Source organism: Scatophagus argus, chromosome 18 (assembly GCF_020382885.2).
Source record: "Scatophagus argus isolate fScaArg1 chromosome 18, fScaArg1.pri, whole genome shotgun sequence".
In the NCBI taxonomy this organism is placed as follows: Eukaryota; Metazoa; Chordata; class Actinopteri; family Scatophagidae; genus Scatophagus; species Scatophagus argus.
Genome location: NC_058510.1, coordinates 13282217 through 13298345, shown reverse-complemented (window position 1 = coordinate 13298345; position 16129 = coordinate 13282217). Strand labels below are relative to the sequence as shown.

The 16129-nt window shown below is 41.4% G+C and overlaps 1 protein-coding gene across 3 annotated transcripts in view; it reads left to right on the top strand.

Moving 5' to 3' along the window:
- Nucleotides 1-14814, top strand: part of LOC124049371 (disco-interacting protein 2 homolog C-like) — a 51351-nt gene extending 36537 nt beyond the window's left edge. For all 3 annotated transcript variants that reach the window (XM_046370916.1, XM_046370915.1, XM_046370914.1), the window contains 16 exons: nt 261-462; nt 618-718; nt 1646-1726; nt 2233-2356; nt 2504-2625; nt 2928-3039; nt 3749-3858; nt 4420-4550; nt 5520-5688; nt 7176-7346; nt 7801-7862; nt 7954-8011; nt 10609-10683; nt 11325-11499; nt 11595-11718; nt 12718-14814. In XM_046370916.1, coding sequence (XP_046226872.1) covers nt 261-462; nt 618-718; nt 1646-1726; nt 2233-2356; nt 2504-2625; nt 2928-3039; nt 3749-3858; nt 4420-4550; nt 5520-5688; nt 7176-7346; nt 7801-7862; nt 7954-8011; nt 10609-10683; nt 11325-11499; nt 11595-11718; nt 12718-12970 — 2070 coding nt within the window. In that variant the 3' untranslated portion in view covers nt 12971-14814. The remainder of the gene's footprint in view (nt 1-260; nt 463-617; nt 719-1645; nt 1727-2232; nt 2357-2503; nt 2626-2927; nt 3040-3748; nt 3859-4419; nt 4551-5519; nt 5689-7175; nt 7347-7800; nt 7863-7953; nt 8012-10608; nt 10684-11324; nt 11500-11594; nt 11719-12717) is intronic.
- Nucleotides 14815-16129: the final 1315 nt, after the last annotated feature.

Here is a 16129-nt window from a genome sequence, read left to right as displayed (position 1 = left end):
ATTAACAAAGTACAAGAGAGTTGTATACGATTTACCTACTATAAATAAATGTAAATATAAAATTATTTTATGTATAAATACCAAATGAAAAAACAAAAGATTTTAAAATATGTTATGTTATTTGTCCTGACCATTGCTTCCTTTGACATATTTTGACACAAACCACATATTTCTTAAACCATCATGTCATAATAATTCCTCATCAGCATATAATCCCTCTGTCCTCTGACTGTCCTCTGGCCCCCTCCTGTCTCTCTCAGGCCATTGACAGTATCCACGGAGTGGGTGTGTTCTGCTTGGCTCTGGTCCCAGCCAACACTCTGCCCAAGACTCCTCTGGGTGGCATTCACCTGTCAGAGATCAAGCAGCTGTACCTAGAGGGGGGGTTGCACCCCTGCAACGTCCTCATGTGCCCCCACACATGCGTCACCAACCTGCCCAAACCACGGCAGAAACAGCCAGGTGGGAAGATCGTTATTTCAACACTTTCAGATTTTATTTGTCTCTCAGAGGGTCTGGCCTTGGTTTGCAGCTCACTGCTGTACACAGTTGTTAATGTGGTTGTGTGTGTGTCTGCGTGTGTGCTGTGTGCGTGTCCATGCACCCTTGTGCTGCAGAGATCGGACCTGCCTCTGTGATGGTGGGGAATCTAGTGTCAGGGAAGAGGATCGCTCAGGCCAGCGGCAGAGATTTGGGACAGACTGACGACAACGACCAGGTGACACACACACTACTTTGTCGAAGTACAAAAGTTTAAACGCCTTTGAAGTCCTTATGTACTTTCATCATTAGCTCCAAGTCAGTTGCTAACCTTTCTAGCCTGAGATAGCATTTTATTTGCCCTGAGTAAGGAGTCAGTCCTTATTTTTGAGCCCTAGTTAGCATATTTTGATAATAGTTCTGTCACTAAGCAGAGAAAGAATAAATTCCCCTGTGCCTTTTTTGATGCCTCATTTTCATGAAGCCCTCTGAAATTGCATGGAACAAATCCATCTATGCAGAAGTTTCACAGCTAAACTGAAGGTCAAGACGGTTTTGATTAGCTGCTGATTGGAAAGTTGACATTTTAGAGAAACTACATGACTGACAGGATTAAGTTTATCGGGGCTTCAAACTGATTTACAACCACTGACAGCTGATGAACTTTCTAAACAAGCTAATTACTGTTTTTGCTGTGTGATGAAGAAGAGGTTTCTGTATCAGTAAAGTGGACATTTGTGTATTTTTTTCAGAGGCAGTTTGACACAGCAGCTTGTTTCTTACCAGCTTTAAAATTTCACTGTCTGTGATATTGATTTAAGATTTATTTTTACACGTGCATAAACTGCTTTATTGTGTGTATTAAACTTTTACTACTTATGTGTTGTGTGCAGTTTGACGTGATGTGCTGATGTTAGTAGAAACCGAAGCATTTTATGGCCCCTGTAAACATGCTTGGTGGATATTTGCTCTTAACAATGAATATAGACAGGGAAGTTTCTTTAACTTCAAAAGTTGTTTGACTCAGTTTAATTGGATGTATGTTTAACTTCACAATAAAATCTGTAGAACTATGCAATATGATGATGTATGGTGTATGAATATGATGTGGTAAAACACAATTCTAGGTGTTTGTGATAACCGCAGCTCTGATTATGTTGTTCAGTTCCTGTTCCTGTCGGAGATTTTGCAGTGGAGAGCTCAGACCACACCAGACCACGTCCTCTACACCCTGCTCAGCTCCCGGGTAACACCACACACCTCTGACCACAGTTCACCCATCCCTCCGTTTTCTATATTGCTTATCCATGCAGGGTTGCAGGGGGACTGGAGCCAGTCAATCGCAGGGCTGACACACAAAGACACACTCACACCTAGGGGCAATGTAGAGTAGCCAGTTAATCTAATGTGCATGTTTTTGGGATTGTGGGAGGAAGCCGGAGTACCCGGAGAAAACCCACACAGGCACAGGGAGAACATGCAAACTTCACACAGAAGGGCCCAGACCAGAACGCTCTTGCTGTGAGGCGACAGTGCTAAGCACTGCACCGCTGTGCCGCCCACCACAGTTCATATTACAGAAAATCAGCCTTTCAGCTGTGCCACAGCTAATCACTGGTTATATAAACTGCAGCACTCTGGCTAAAAACTATTTTAATACTGAATACATAAAGTATAAATATCACCTAAAATCTCCTCTCATCTCCTTCTTTTCGTCTTTTCTGTGCCCCTCACCACTTCCCACCACTGCAGGGTGCGGTGTCGAGCTCCCTCACCTGCCTGCAGCTCCATAAGAGGGCAGAGCGAGTGGCGGCTCTGCTGATGGAGAGAGCAGGTCTGCAGGAAGGAGACCACGTTGCTCTGGTCTATCCACCAGGTGCGACATGATGCACACTTTTTATGTACAGAACAAGATTAAGATGTTGATTTGAAACTGAACTGTTCTTATCTTTCTCCCTCTGTGTGTGTGTGTGTGTGTGTGTGTGTGTGTGTGTGTGTGTGTGTTTGTGTGTGTGTCCTGCAGGTATTGATTTAATTGCAGCCTTCTATGGCAGCCTTTATGCAGGCTGTGTTCCCATCACGGTGCGACCACCTCACCCTCAGAACATCTCCACCACCCTGCCCACTGTCAAGATGATCGTTGAGGTTAGGAATTTAATACAAAATGCCTCTTTTTGTTTTTGAGTTTTTCACTTCACAAAAAAGCATTTTACAAATTAAAGTCCAGCTTGTCCAGCCTCTGGGAGAGAGGCAATACTTAGTTATCAAGTCCTATTATTCTTCTGTTTTTTTTCCCTTGTTTGTATTCAGAGATTTTGTTAGTTTATCCAAAATTTCCCTTTTTGGGAAACAAGGAATAGGAAAAGAAATGAATTTAATTATTGCAGTTAAATGATCACTTTATCATGTCACCATAGCTCGAAGGTACTCTTTGTCTTTCTCAATAGGTCAGTCACTCAGCCTGTGTCATGACCACAGCAGTCATCTGTAAGCTGCTGCGCTCCAAGGAGGCCACAGCCACTGTGGACATCAGGAACTGGCCACCTGTCCTTGACACTGGTACAGCAGCTTCTCTGACTGACACACACACAGACCTCTTCTAATACACTTATGAAGATCTATTTACATTCATTTCCTATCCTGAATGCTAGATCACAACTTTTACTACCACTTTTAATTTTACACCTCAACCTCAGCGTTAAAGGTAGCCCCTGAGGAAAGCTGAGTGTCATCCACCAGCCACCAGGTTTCTTCCCTGCATTTTGCATATTGCAAAGTTTGCAAGTGAAACAGTAGTATGAAATTGTCAACGACACGAAATACAAACAAAATGCAGACCCACTCATTCCCATAGTGCTCTGCTGGTGGCAGAAACTACATAGGGTACCTTTAACCAAAAAAGCAACATTCAAGGCAATACACACCAGTGGCGTTTTCTATGAAAGCCCAGAAACATGTCATCAAAGGTTGACTTGGGTCAATTCTTTAAAAAAATGCAGCTTCTCAAATCTGGATCGGACTTGGGGCAAAGATTGCATACAACAGTGTTTGCAAAAAACATATAAATGCGCACATTTTAAAGTACGATCCATGTAACAAAATGCCTGCTACAACAGGACTTTTTAATTCTCTGTTATTGACTGCTTACAAGCTGCAAGAGTTGCATTGTAGGTTCAACTTGAGGTCAGTGTCACTGAAACAAATGTGACTCAACAGACTGTCCTCTTGAGTCTAATAAAACAAAATTGTGTGTGTATGTGTACTGCAGATGACCTGCCAAAGAAGAAGCCTCCAGCTCTCTATAAACCCACCAACCCTGACGGCCTGGCCTATCTGGACTTCAGTGTGTCTACGACCGGCATGCTGGCTGGAGTTCAGGTCAGCCCACCGTTACTATTCATCACCTGAGCCAACCGCCCACATCTTCTTGGTCCCTGACCTGCACAGCATTACTTCATGTTCTATTTATTCATTACTTTTTTCATTCCAGAGGGAAATTCAGCTGTCAGAGCAGTGACAGAAAACACACAATACAATACATACAGGAGACATAACAAAAGAGCAGAATAAAAGCCTGTTTGGCATCTTGAAGAAACCCTTGAGCTTTTTTAATGTTAGTAGATGAAATAAACACCAAGCAACAGATTCATCTGTTTAAGTACGGAACATAAATTTGAGCACGTTCAGGTTTTGTTTTGTTTGGGAAAAGAAAGCCAAGTCTAATAAAGAGAGAGTAAGAGTGTAAAACAAAGATTTTTTTTAGTTGTGATACACAAACTGCACCCACCACATCCAACTGAGGCATGTGTTGTTGTTGTCCAAATTCCTTGGACATTTAAAGTGTGAAGATTAACCATGCATCCTTTTACTCTGTTCCTTGTTCGTCTGTGTGTGTGTGTGTGTTGTTGTGTTTTGCTTTCTTTCCCTCCCTCTCTCCAGATGTCCCATAATGCAGTTGGGGCCTTCTGTCGGTCGGTGAAACTGCAGTGTGAGTTGTACCCGTCCAGAGAAGTGGCCATCTGTCTGGATCCCTACTGCGGCCTTGGCTTTGTCCTCTGGTGTCTCTGCAGGTTGGTGTCTCCTTTTACTGTTGCTATCAGTCTTTAAACTGGAAACATACTGTTTTTTTTCACCTGAGTGTGCAGCTCCAGTCAGCTTTACAGAACTTTATAGTCAGCTTTTATTGTTTAGCTGTCCAGCCACAGCTTTACTATTTTTGTTCACTCTCGCTGCTCACAGGGCACTGGTCTCCTTTTGGAGAAAAGGCTGTATAACCCACTGTACTCTACCTGCTCAGCAGCAAACAGCAGACAGACACAGTTAGAGACAAGCTGATGAATGTAGTGTAGCGTTTAGCCACTTGTGTTTCACAGTTTGGCCTGACTGGTCTACAGAGAGCCCTGCCCTCAACCCCAGCCACCACCTTTGGGATGAAAGGGTATACAAACTGTGAGCCAGACCTGATGACTAAACATCAGTTTTACCTCACATAGGTTGAAAAGACTAAAACCAGAAGAGTAAAGGCTGATAGATAAATGAACGTGGTGCTTTAATCATCACATTTAGGAGTCCATATACTTTTAAAATATTATACTTGACCACAGGGCCTTTTTTATTAAAGATGTTTGTCAGGCATTGCTTAATAACCAGCACAGAAAAATATAATGTCTATCAGTGGTACTCAAGTCAAGACTTCAGTTCCAGATCTCAGGTCTGCTTAGTATTGAATTTCAGCTCATAAATTTTGAACTTGGCAAGAAGAGATTTCTACTGCTCTGTGTCTTATAAATAAAGCAGACTGCAAATCACCTTCGGGATGAGAATATCTCATCTCCCTCACTGACTCTAAAGCAACAATAACTCACATTCGCACCTGTTTGCTATAATAAATGACTGTAGTTTTGGCTCCCAAGTTTCTCTGTAGAATACATATTGATCTGAAACAGACCAGCAGGTCATGTAATGGATAAATACTCATTTTATTTCATGTAACCATTAAAAATGGCCCTTGATCAAAGTGTTTGTTGTGCTTTCTGCAGTGTGTATTCTGGCCACCAGTCTATCTTGATTCCCCCGGTGGAGCTGGAGTCCAACCCGGCACTGTGGCTGCTGGCTGTTAGCCAGCTGAGGGTGCGAGACACCTTCTGCTCATACAGCGTCATGGAGCTCTGCACCAAAGGACTCGGGCTACAGACCGAGGCACTCAAGGTCAGCAAAGCACAAATACAGCCAACATGTCAGTTCTTATATTACACATTTAAACCATTTTCAAACACAGGAAGTTTTCAAGGAAGCTTGGAACCTTTTTCAGCAGCTCTGATATTGATCTACTTCCATTTTGACTGCAGAAACTCAGCTCAGGTTTTGGATCCTGGGTCCCAAGAGTTTCTTCTCCTCATGTGGTGCTTTCCTTATGACATCCTAGTTGTAAGACAGTGTGTTGTCTTGCATGTGAAAATTAAGTGTCACAGGCCATCAGTCTAATTTGCCTGGTTTTTGTAGTTCTTGTGATGCTGGTGAATGTTTAGGCTGATGGATCTTTTCCAGATTTGTCTCTTGTGTTTCTACTGGCTGAGCCAGGACCCAAATTTGGTTCCTTCATGATAGCCAAAATAGTCCTTATTAGTAGTTTCCAAGGTCCCAGTAACTATCAGGGCTGAGTTTAAGTGTCACTGATTAGTCAAAATTTTGGACTGCTTAACGAACACCGCTGGTATCGATATCAGGAACTGACATGTATTGTGAATGTATTGTATTATTTATTTATTCTAGAAAAAAAGGGAATTTTCATGACTAGTTTAGTTCCTGAGCTTCTGTCGCTCAACAGTTCCTTGTAGTCTAAAGGACTTTTCTTCCTAAATCCTGAGCCTTGTCCTTCTCAGTACCCCTAGTACTGTGAAGAAGAAATCCACCATAAACAGGAAGTGATGTCACTATAGTGTCCTCTTTGTTGGATTGGTAGGTGACCTCAGTGCTGCTGTCACAGTTCTTTCACCAGTTTCGTTACAGATTACAGATTATAAACTGCCAAACCAGCTCTGACCTCACTCACAGCCAGACGTGGGACTTTTAGTTAATTTCCCAAAATGCATGCATTGGCACAGTTGGACTAAAGTCTTGTCCTGTAGCTGAATGTGAACAGTCAGATAAAGCCACAGACTCTGAGTGTGCCTAACTGACCTCAGTCCTCGTCTCTCCTCTGTCTCAGCAGTAATAAACTCTGTGTCTGTCTGCTCAGCCTGAGGCCACATCTGAGTGCTCAAGTCACTGGCGCTTCTGATTGGTCACTGATGGAAGCTGCAGAGTTAATTTTAGTGATTATCTTTCTTTAAGTCTCCATGGAGACTGAGGACTGAAGACAGAGTGAAAAGTACAAATGTTTCTTTCATTTTAAACACACACCCCTTCGTATTCCTTTACTTTTGACGGCTATCACTGACATCAAATGATCCTTAGCCCCTGACAAAAAAAGACATGAAAGACAGGATTGTAATTACATTAAATAAATTTAATGAAGGATAACTCATGGACTACTAAAAGACAGGAAAAAATATGTATTTATTCATTACAGCTGTCCAAAATTCAAAACTTGTGTGTATATATAAACAAAAACTCAACCAGTCTCATAATGAAAACCACCAAACAGATACGGAGAAGCCCCTCAGTCCTCCGTGTCTTTCCCATCTTTGGTCTAGGCTCGGGGTCTGGATCTGTCCCGGGTTCGGGCATGTGTCGTGGTGGCGGAGGAGAGGCCCAGGATGTCGCTCACGCACTCCTTCTCTAAGCTCTTTAAAGATCTCGGCCTTCACCCACGATCTGTCAGCACTGCCTTCGGCTGCAGGGTCAACTTGGCCATCTGCCTGCAGGTAATAACACGGGAAAAACGCAGCAGCTGGACTGTGAACACTGAGCCCATTTCATAAACCTGACCAATATGAAATGGACTTTTGCACTGAAATACTGCAACAACCACATAAATACTTTAAATTTACCTCATTCACATGTCAAAATCATCGGCATCAGCAAGCAGTAATCTTTTCTTATCTTTTTATTAGACATTTAACATTTTAAAACTTTGGTGTCTGTTTATTTTTATTTGTTGAACAAAAGTATTGAAAAATGATTTTATTTGAAAATTTATTTCAAAAATATTTTTGGTATCTGTGCACTTGGTATTGGCATCACCTCAGTGTTTATCTTCCACAATGTAAAACCGCCTTTACTTGTGAACCAGCTGCCGCAGTGACAGCCAGTGTGGCTCCTCGCTATCACTCTCTGATCATCATATGCTCTCTGTGTCTGTGTTGTGACTGGCTGCAGGGCACTTCAGGACCAGACCCCACAACTGTGTACGTGGACATGAGAGCGCTGCGACATGACAGGTACCACAGTCCGTCCTGTCACTTTTCTTTGTGTCATTTTACTTCTCTTTGCTGTACAGCATTGTGACATTTCCACTTTTGTGTGTTTCAGGGTTCGGCTAGTGGAGAGAGGTTCTCCTCACAGTCTGCCATTAATGGAGTCTGGCAAGGTGAGGGTGATTCAGATTAACATTAACTTTGATCTGTAGCATGTGCTTCTAAACGTAAGATTTGAAGCTATGATTGCATGTTGCGTTAATTCCAAAATATTAAAAACAGAAAGCCCACACAATGTCAAAAAGACCCTAACTGATACAATTAAATCTCCATTTAATTTGATTTCTGTCCTGTGAGGGGCAGCTGAGTGGTGTATTCCAAGACGTGATTCAGGACTTCATATGAACAACCTAATGAGGACCCAAATTAAACAAGTTAGACAGTAATTTTGAAATAAAATCCCACTTTAGATTCTGTACCTGCGCATAATGAAGTAACTACTCAGATGCGTTGAAATGGCAGCAAACTGAATGACAGAGGATTGGACTATTTCTGCATCCTCCCACATTCAGTGAGTCAAACCAGACAGCAGGTTTGAGTCCATGACAAGCCCTGAAACATCCATCCGTCTGTGGATATGAGAGTGAAGAGAGGATTACATCACATTCATTGGATGGCTGCTTCTTTTATTGAAAAAATACACATCCTTTAAACCTGAAAACACCCAGCTGTGACGTCACAGCGTACTGTTACACCCTGAAGTTCATCATTCATGATCATCATCGTCATCACTGCAGCGAAGTGAGAGGGCAACTAAAACATTTCAGCTGCTGTTCAGTTGCTCCTTAAGCGTGATGTCGGACTGAAAGGGATATTTTTTTCGTGAAAGAGCTGTCCTGTTAACTTGAGAAAACTAACTTTTCTGTTCCCAAAATAACAACTCCTGACATATATCCTGAAATAACAGCATAGAAAAATATTACTGCAACATCATGTCCTGGCAGATGGTGAAGGAAGACAGTATCATGACCTGCATTATATGACTCGCCCACATTCAGTAGCTTAGAGTCAAGTCAGTTTATTTATAGAACACTTAAAAACATAAAATGTGGGTCCAGGATACCATGTGGTTTCAAATAATACATTGTTTCTCTTCATTTTTAACCATAACTTACTCTTAATCAGAACTTACATCTTTTTATCTTTGTCTTGTTGTAGAAATAAGAGATGCAACGACATAAGATTTAAGGGCTCATTATGAAAATGACCTGATGACGTTACTGCTCCATTTGCGGAAATGTTAAATGCACATCAGAGGGTAAAACCCTTTGAACCTGGCCAGTTTATTTTCCTTCTGTCAGTGCAGCTTTTTGCATTTAATGTAGGAATACATTTTTCTTTCTTGAACAGCTGACATTAAGCTGTGAGCACATTAAGCAGGTACTATGCTGCATGATGCTAACATTTGTTGTGCAGCTGTTAGATAGAAAGGATCCACATTATAGGGGTTATATTGGTGTAATTATCATCTGAAATTCTATTATCCAAGCAACAAACTTCAAACATGCTTCTGAAGGACTGAAATGAATATAAAATGCTGGCGCTGAGGAAACCGTGTGTTTCTGACAAAGTTTCCAGTTAAAATGAATTCTGGGTTGTTTCTCCTGTGTTGTCCTCTGACTCCTGTCCACAGCTCCATCTGCATGTCGAAGACAGGAAATGAAAAAATACAATTTTTGCAGCAAACGAGACAAGTCATGCTTCACTCAATAGTGAGGCCTCCCGCAGCACTTCAGATCTGCCGCTTTAATCCAGGAACAAATTACATCGTGCTCGTCTGATTGCCGAGCGGCACTTACTTCAGTTTCATTACAGCTCTCCTAGCAACTAACTGAACTCCATGAGCGAGGTCAGCAAGAGAACTGACAGTACCACATAATGTCTAAATATGTAACAGTGTACCTGAGAACAAAGAAAGTGCCGTTTGTGTTCATTTATTCCATAACTCTGTGAGAACATCGGCGAGAGAACATTTGCTGACATGAAACACAAAATCAGTCGCATGTATCAGTAATCTGTTCTCTGTTAAAAAAGATTGCTTTTTGTATTCTGCTGAGGTGCACGAGATTTTGCTTTAATATCTGAAAGCAGCTGTTCAGAGTTGTTTCCCTAAAGATAATGTTGCATAGTGCTTTACTTTTATTTCCAATTTCTGCTTCTTTCATTTCAATAAAATGCTGCTTTAGCTTTAGTTTTAGTGGTGTCTGTTCCTTCTGTTCCTTTACTAACAAGGTGCTGAAAGTCAGTTAACAGCCCTTGAATTTAATTTTCAAGAGCCCATAGACCGTCGTTTTTAACAGATTTACTGGGTGAAGTGTGGTGGTGGAAGCGATGTTAAGCTGACGTTTCTTCCCTTGGAGCTCGATGAGGCGTCCATGTCTTTTCTTCCTCCACACTGACACACAAAGAGAGGACGTCATGTTTCAGGGCTGGTCATCGATTAGCCCGCTGTTTATTTTGACTCACTGTACGTGGGAGGTGGACAGGACAAAATGTCCATTTATCAGTCAATCTGTCCTTTCCTTTAATGCTTCCTGAGCAGATTGTTTCTGTTTGTTGAAGGTTCTGAACGGACACCTGAATTTTTAAGCGTAACTGTGTGTTCAAGGTAAACTGCTGGGTCTGTTTTTGGAGTCATATTCATGCCGGAATCAAAGACATGACTCCGAGTGAAGTGGTAACCATGGCAACTTATTCATTTATATTTCAGATCCTACCCGGAGTTCGTATCATCATTGCCAACCCAGAGACCAAAGGACCTCTGGGAGACTCACATCTCGGAGAGGTCATCAGATATGAACTTCTTTCTTTTTTACTTTTTTTCTTGACTCTTGTTCGTTTCCTTTAATGTTCTTTTGTTTCTCATTCTTCTCTTTCTTCTATTTCGGTCTTCCTCTTGTTCTCTTTCTCTGTCTAATATTCTTATCTTTTTCTCCTCTTTTTTTGCATTGATTAACCCTTAGTTTTTTTCATTTTCTTCATATGTCTGTTCTGTTGCCTTTGCTTTCCTACTCGTCTTTTTATGGGGGAGGGAGGTATTTTCTCTGTCTTTCCTGTCTTTTTTGTTTCTCTCCCTTTCTCCCTTTTATTTTCTTTTCTGTCCTGCCTTTTCTACCTGTCCAACTTTGTTCCTTTGTTCCCACCAAAGCAGCTTTCAGTAAGTTCATTCACCCGTGTGGATGCAAGCCAACTATTATACATCAGCTTCATGAGATATGCTTCAGTTCTACATTTAGAAACAGTAAGAGATGGAGAGTCAGGGCAGTGAACGTCTCTCCCCTCTGTGTCTTCTCGCCGTATACTTAAGACTTTAAAGTTTTTCTCATTTTTGTTTGCATAACTGCATGAAAGGTTTAATATAGAAGCAGAAGAATGTGCTCTCTGTCAGCAATAGCTTATTTGGACTCTCGTCTGTTCCTGCTGCAGATCTGGGTACACAGCGCTCATAATGGCAGCGGTTACTACAGCGGGTATGGTGAGGAGGTTCTCCAGTCCGATCACTTCAACTCCAGACTCAGTTTTGGAGACACTCAGACGGTCTGGGCCAGGACAGGCTACCTGGGTTTCCTCCGCCGCACCGAGCTCACCGACGCCAACGGAGGTTTGTTTCCTCTCCGACTGCATTTCTTCTGCTCACTCTTTGTGCCTGCCGACACTACAATGTCTCCTCTTTGTCTGTCTGTGTTTCCCAAACAGAAAGACATGATGCTCTGTTCGTGGTGGGGGCTCTGGAGGAAGCCATGGAGCTGAGGGGAATGAGGTACCATCCCATCGACATCGAGACCTCCGTCATCCGCGCCCACAAGAGCATCATGGAGTGGTAGATGGCGTTCACTTTTTTGTTGTATTCTTGAATTTTCCAGATTTGGGCTGTGTTCCAAAAATATTTGAATAGTTATAAAACACGACCTTTCAGCTCATCCACCTCTCCTGTGCACAAGGGAAAATATTACCCGTTTGCTTGTGAACACTGAACCCACCTTTAACTGTGAGTCAGTGATATGAACGAAATCTTATTGTTGGTATATATAACAGCATATTATGATGAAATATTCTGACTCCAATTTTACAGTCTCCTCAGAACTGGCATTTTTTATTTGCCATACTGACAACATTCATAATATTGATGCGATTCTCTCCGTAAATGAATTACTCCATTAGTTAGCATTTTCATGTCACCAGTCACTCAAAAGACTCATCCTAGTTATTCATTATAGTTTTGGTTTTACACATTAGCCTAATAAATATTCTGATACTTTGGCAGTACATGTAGCAATACCACACTTTAAGTCCTGTATTTAATTTTAATTTACCTTACCTAACTCATAATGCAGGAAAATGGACCTTCTAAGTGTTGTATTTTTATAGATTGTGTTATTCTGTCATCATTACTGGTCTATTAACACACAAGCAGCATTTTAAAGTTGTTGCTGGTTCAGTACAAGCTAATGTCACTGTCAGGTTGTCTCTTCGTAAGAATGCATACTGTTTTGTACACTGATCTTATATCACAAATCTCAGTTTGAAAAGTAAGATAAGATAAGATAAGATAATCCTTTATTAGTCCCATTACTGGGAAATTACAATGTTACAGCAGCAAACAGGATATAGAGGGTGCAAAGCAGGCAAGAATAAGTAACTAGAAACTGAATTTGCTAAATAAATATGGAGTAAAAGGTACATTAATTGAGTGCATGAAGAGAGTATTACTGTATGTCATATGTGTTCTGCTGCCCCCTGGTGGCCCGGAAAATCAATGAAAGCAACATTAACTAAAGAGAACTTAACAGAACATCATTGAAATCTGTGTCCTCCTCAGTGCGGTCTTCCCCTGGACCAACCTGTTGGTGGTGGTGGTGGAGCTGGAGGGCTCTGAGCAAGAAGCCCTGGACCTGGTTCCCATGGTGACCAAGGCAGTGCTGGAGGAGCACTACCTGATTGTGGGCGTTGTCGTGGTGACGGACATTGGTGTCATCCCCATCAATTCCCGTGGCGAGAAACAGCGCATGCACCTCCGTGATGGCTTCTTACAAGACCAGCTAGACCCCATCTATGTGGCCTACAATATGTAGCCTGTGTGTGTTTGTGTGTCTGTGTGTGTCTGTGTGTGCGAGAGAGAGAGAGAGCTAGCATGCGTTTGTATGCCGTGCATATCGCTGTTGTTGTTCATTTATTTCCCCAAATCAAGATGTACTGTATTTTTGAACCTGCGTATGGTGTGGTCTTAAATCGTCCGTTTTCTTTAAAATCGTGCTGTGCTGGTTGGTTGACTGACTGACTGATTGATTGATTGACTGACTGATTGCTTGCTCAGTGGTGGGATGATCATTTTTACACCCCCGTTCAATCTCGTGACCGTTACCAGGAGCTTGTCACTGTAGAAAGCCTTAGGGGAACACTGTGTGCGGGGCGACAGCTCCAGTCGTCACACCGCGTGTCGTTTTAGGAGGTAAAAGTAGAAGAGAGAAAAATACTAGAGACTTTATCTGTCATCATGTTTTACTGGTCCAATCAAAAAAAATCCCAGATTTGTGGTTATTTCAATTAGAACAGGGGCAGCCAGATTATTGTAAAAAATATAAATATTGTACATAGATATAATAATCTATATGGAGAGGTACCTAAAACACAATGAGGTATAGTAGCCCCTATATGCAGCTCTCTCCACCTGCACCCTGTGTGTGTGTGTGTGTGTGCGCGCGTGTGTGTGTGTGTGTGCTCATCTGTCTGTGTACGTGAGACAGGGACATTTAACATAGTTCTAATGTGATTCATGTGACAGATTTTATTCTTAGAGAAACCAATAAACATTTTTTATGCAGACTGAAATCGGTAAAAGCTGAACCTGTTTAAACTGCAGGTGAAAACACACTGTAGTCATCCCAACAACAGCTATATGTGTTTCCAGAGTCTAAGTGGCTTCAACAACAAAAAACCACATCCTTTTTCCTCTTGTGACCTTTCTATTTTAAGGGGGGGAAAAGCCCCACCACAAATGTGAAAAGCAAAACAAAAGCGAAATTTAAGTGCAAAGTCTGTCAGTGAAGTAATTTAAAGAAAAGGGCAGCAGAACTTTTAACATGCACAGTAATCATCATTATTCATCGTACAAGTCAGCCAAAATTTCAGCTGAGTACTTGCAGTTAAACCTGTGAAATTCAGTCCCTAAAGCACCCGAAGCATCTCGTCAAGCAAAGTGCACTGTGTGAATTTAAAAGAAACGACGAGCATTACTATTTAAAGGGCGTGTATAGGAAAATCAAAGGAAACTGAAGCCTCAACAGCCATTTATTCATTTCACTCCATTTATTTTAATGAGTGAGTGAACAGAGGGCCAGATGTGACACTATGGAGGATAAAACATAGTAACATCTGGCGCATTTCCAATCCAAATGCAGGTAAAACAACATCTGGAGGCTGTTGGGACAAAAGGGAACTACATGTAAAGTGTACAGGGAAAAGCTCTTAGGGTAGATGTAGGACTTTCTTCACTGCGGGGATTCAAATTTATTACATGAGACTCTATACATCATCAGCATTCTTTAGATATTTTCTTTTGGTCCAGTCAAAAGAAAATACTGCTGTTCTTTAGTTAAGTCATGTTTTTTTTGGGGCGTGTCCATCTTTATTAGACAGGAAGTGTTGGGAGAGACTTGAGGGTGTGGCAGATGGGTTGTGATTTGATACTGATAGTTTAGAGTAGACTTCAGACTGTTCACTTCTGCGGGCTGTAGTTTTGAGACATTTACCTTTAATTGTTGGAAACTTTGACACGTTAGACCTACGCTGCTCTGCTGCCGAACCATTCGATTAATCAACGCAAAGAGCTGAATCCCCAAAAAGCTACAGAATACATTTTGTATTTAAATCTTGTCTAAGTTAAAACTGTCTTGGATATAATTTTTAAAAGTTATTAAACAGACAGTTCATTACCCTCTGATAATGAAGTGAAATTGGCTTAATACACTTTGATCGGCATATTACGTTTCAGTGTTTGTTGCCTGAAAATGAAAAGTCTTTGTTTTCTGTTAAATTTAGCACACATTTATTTATTACTGTTATTAATGTTAACATTTAATCACGCACTAATCTGCCTGCAGGAGGGTAACATTACAGCACGCAGGCCGCTTGGCATATGAAATATCACCTGAATGTGGATCCGTAGATCAGATTCTTGGCTTTCTGGCGGTTTGAGAAAATAAGAAGTACTTTAAGCAGTCCAACAGTGTGATACATGCTAGAAATCTTCATGTCCAAATTTGTTGCAAAGGTCTCATGTTCCTAAGTATTTCATTTATTTTTATTTATTTATTTAGACATTCCCAGAAGACGAGATGGTATTTCAGTGCGTCATAAATCTGTCTGTGCAGCAAATCAGAGTCATTTCTGTAGCCCACCATCCATCATACTGCTATGAAACACTTGTTATTTGTCTTGGTATTCAGTGTTTTACAGACATCTAATATCTTTTAGTTAGAAGTTGTGATTTATTTGACCTGTCGCAAATACACCAAATGCAAACAGAAACATCTTTTTTTTATTGTTTTTGAAGGGAACCCTCAGTGAAGAACCTCCACAGCTGCCGCCTGATGTACGCTGCTTAAACATTTAGTCAAATACAGTGAGGACACATACAATAGCAGATGAACATTTAACTAAAATACAAATTCAGAAAAGGAGCAGTTTATCCCAGAATCAGGTGTTGTCGTCCACATCTCTTAGCCAGCTCTGACTCATAGGAAGACTCGGCCCTGTTGGAAGTAACAGATAAGATGTGACACCGCAGGTTATATAGAAACTTGTGTTCAGAGTGTAGATTTTATTTAGATAAATCCAGCTGTGTTTGTTTACATCCCTGTGGATAAAGTGTCTGAAGACATCATATCATCTTTGTTTGTGCATCTCATCGTCTCTTATCAGAAGAAAAGAAAACTTTATGCATATCAGAAGTTGCTTTGCGCTTGTTTGGCTAACATAGCAGTTTGGGTTTGTTGGTAGCAGCGTAGCGGTTATGTTTCAGTCCCTGTATATGTGTGTGTGTGTGTGTGTGTGTGAGAGAGAGAGAGAGAGAGAGGCGGAGGATGTTCAATAAGAAGGAAATCCCATCAGAAACCTGCAGAACTCATCTGTGTGTTCAAGGCTGACTGGGAGGGAGACTGCATGGTGTGCATGAGCGTGTTTGCGCGTGTGTGTGTATGTATGTGTGTGTATTGTATGTAAATAGTGTTGAT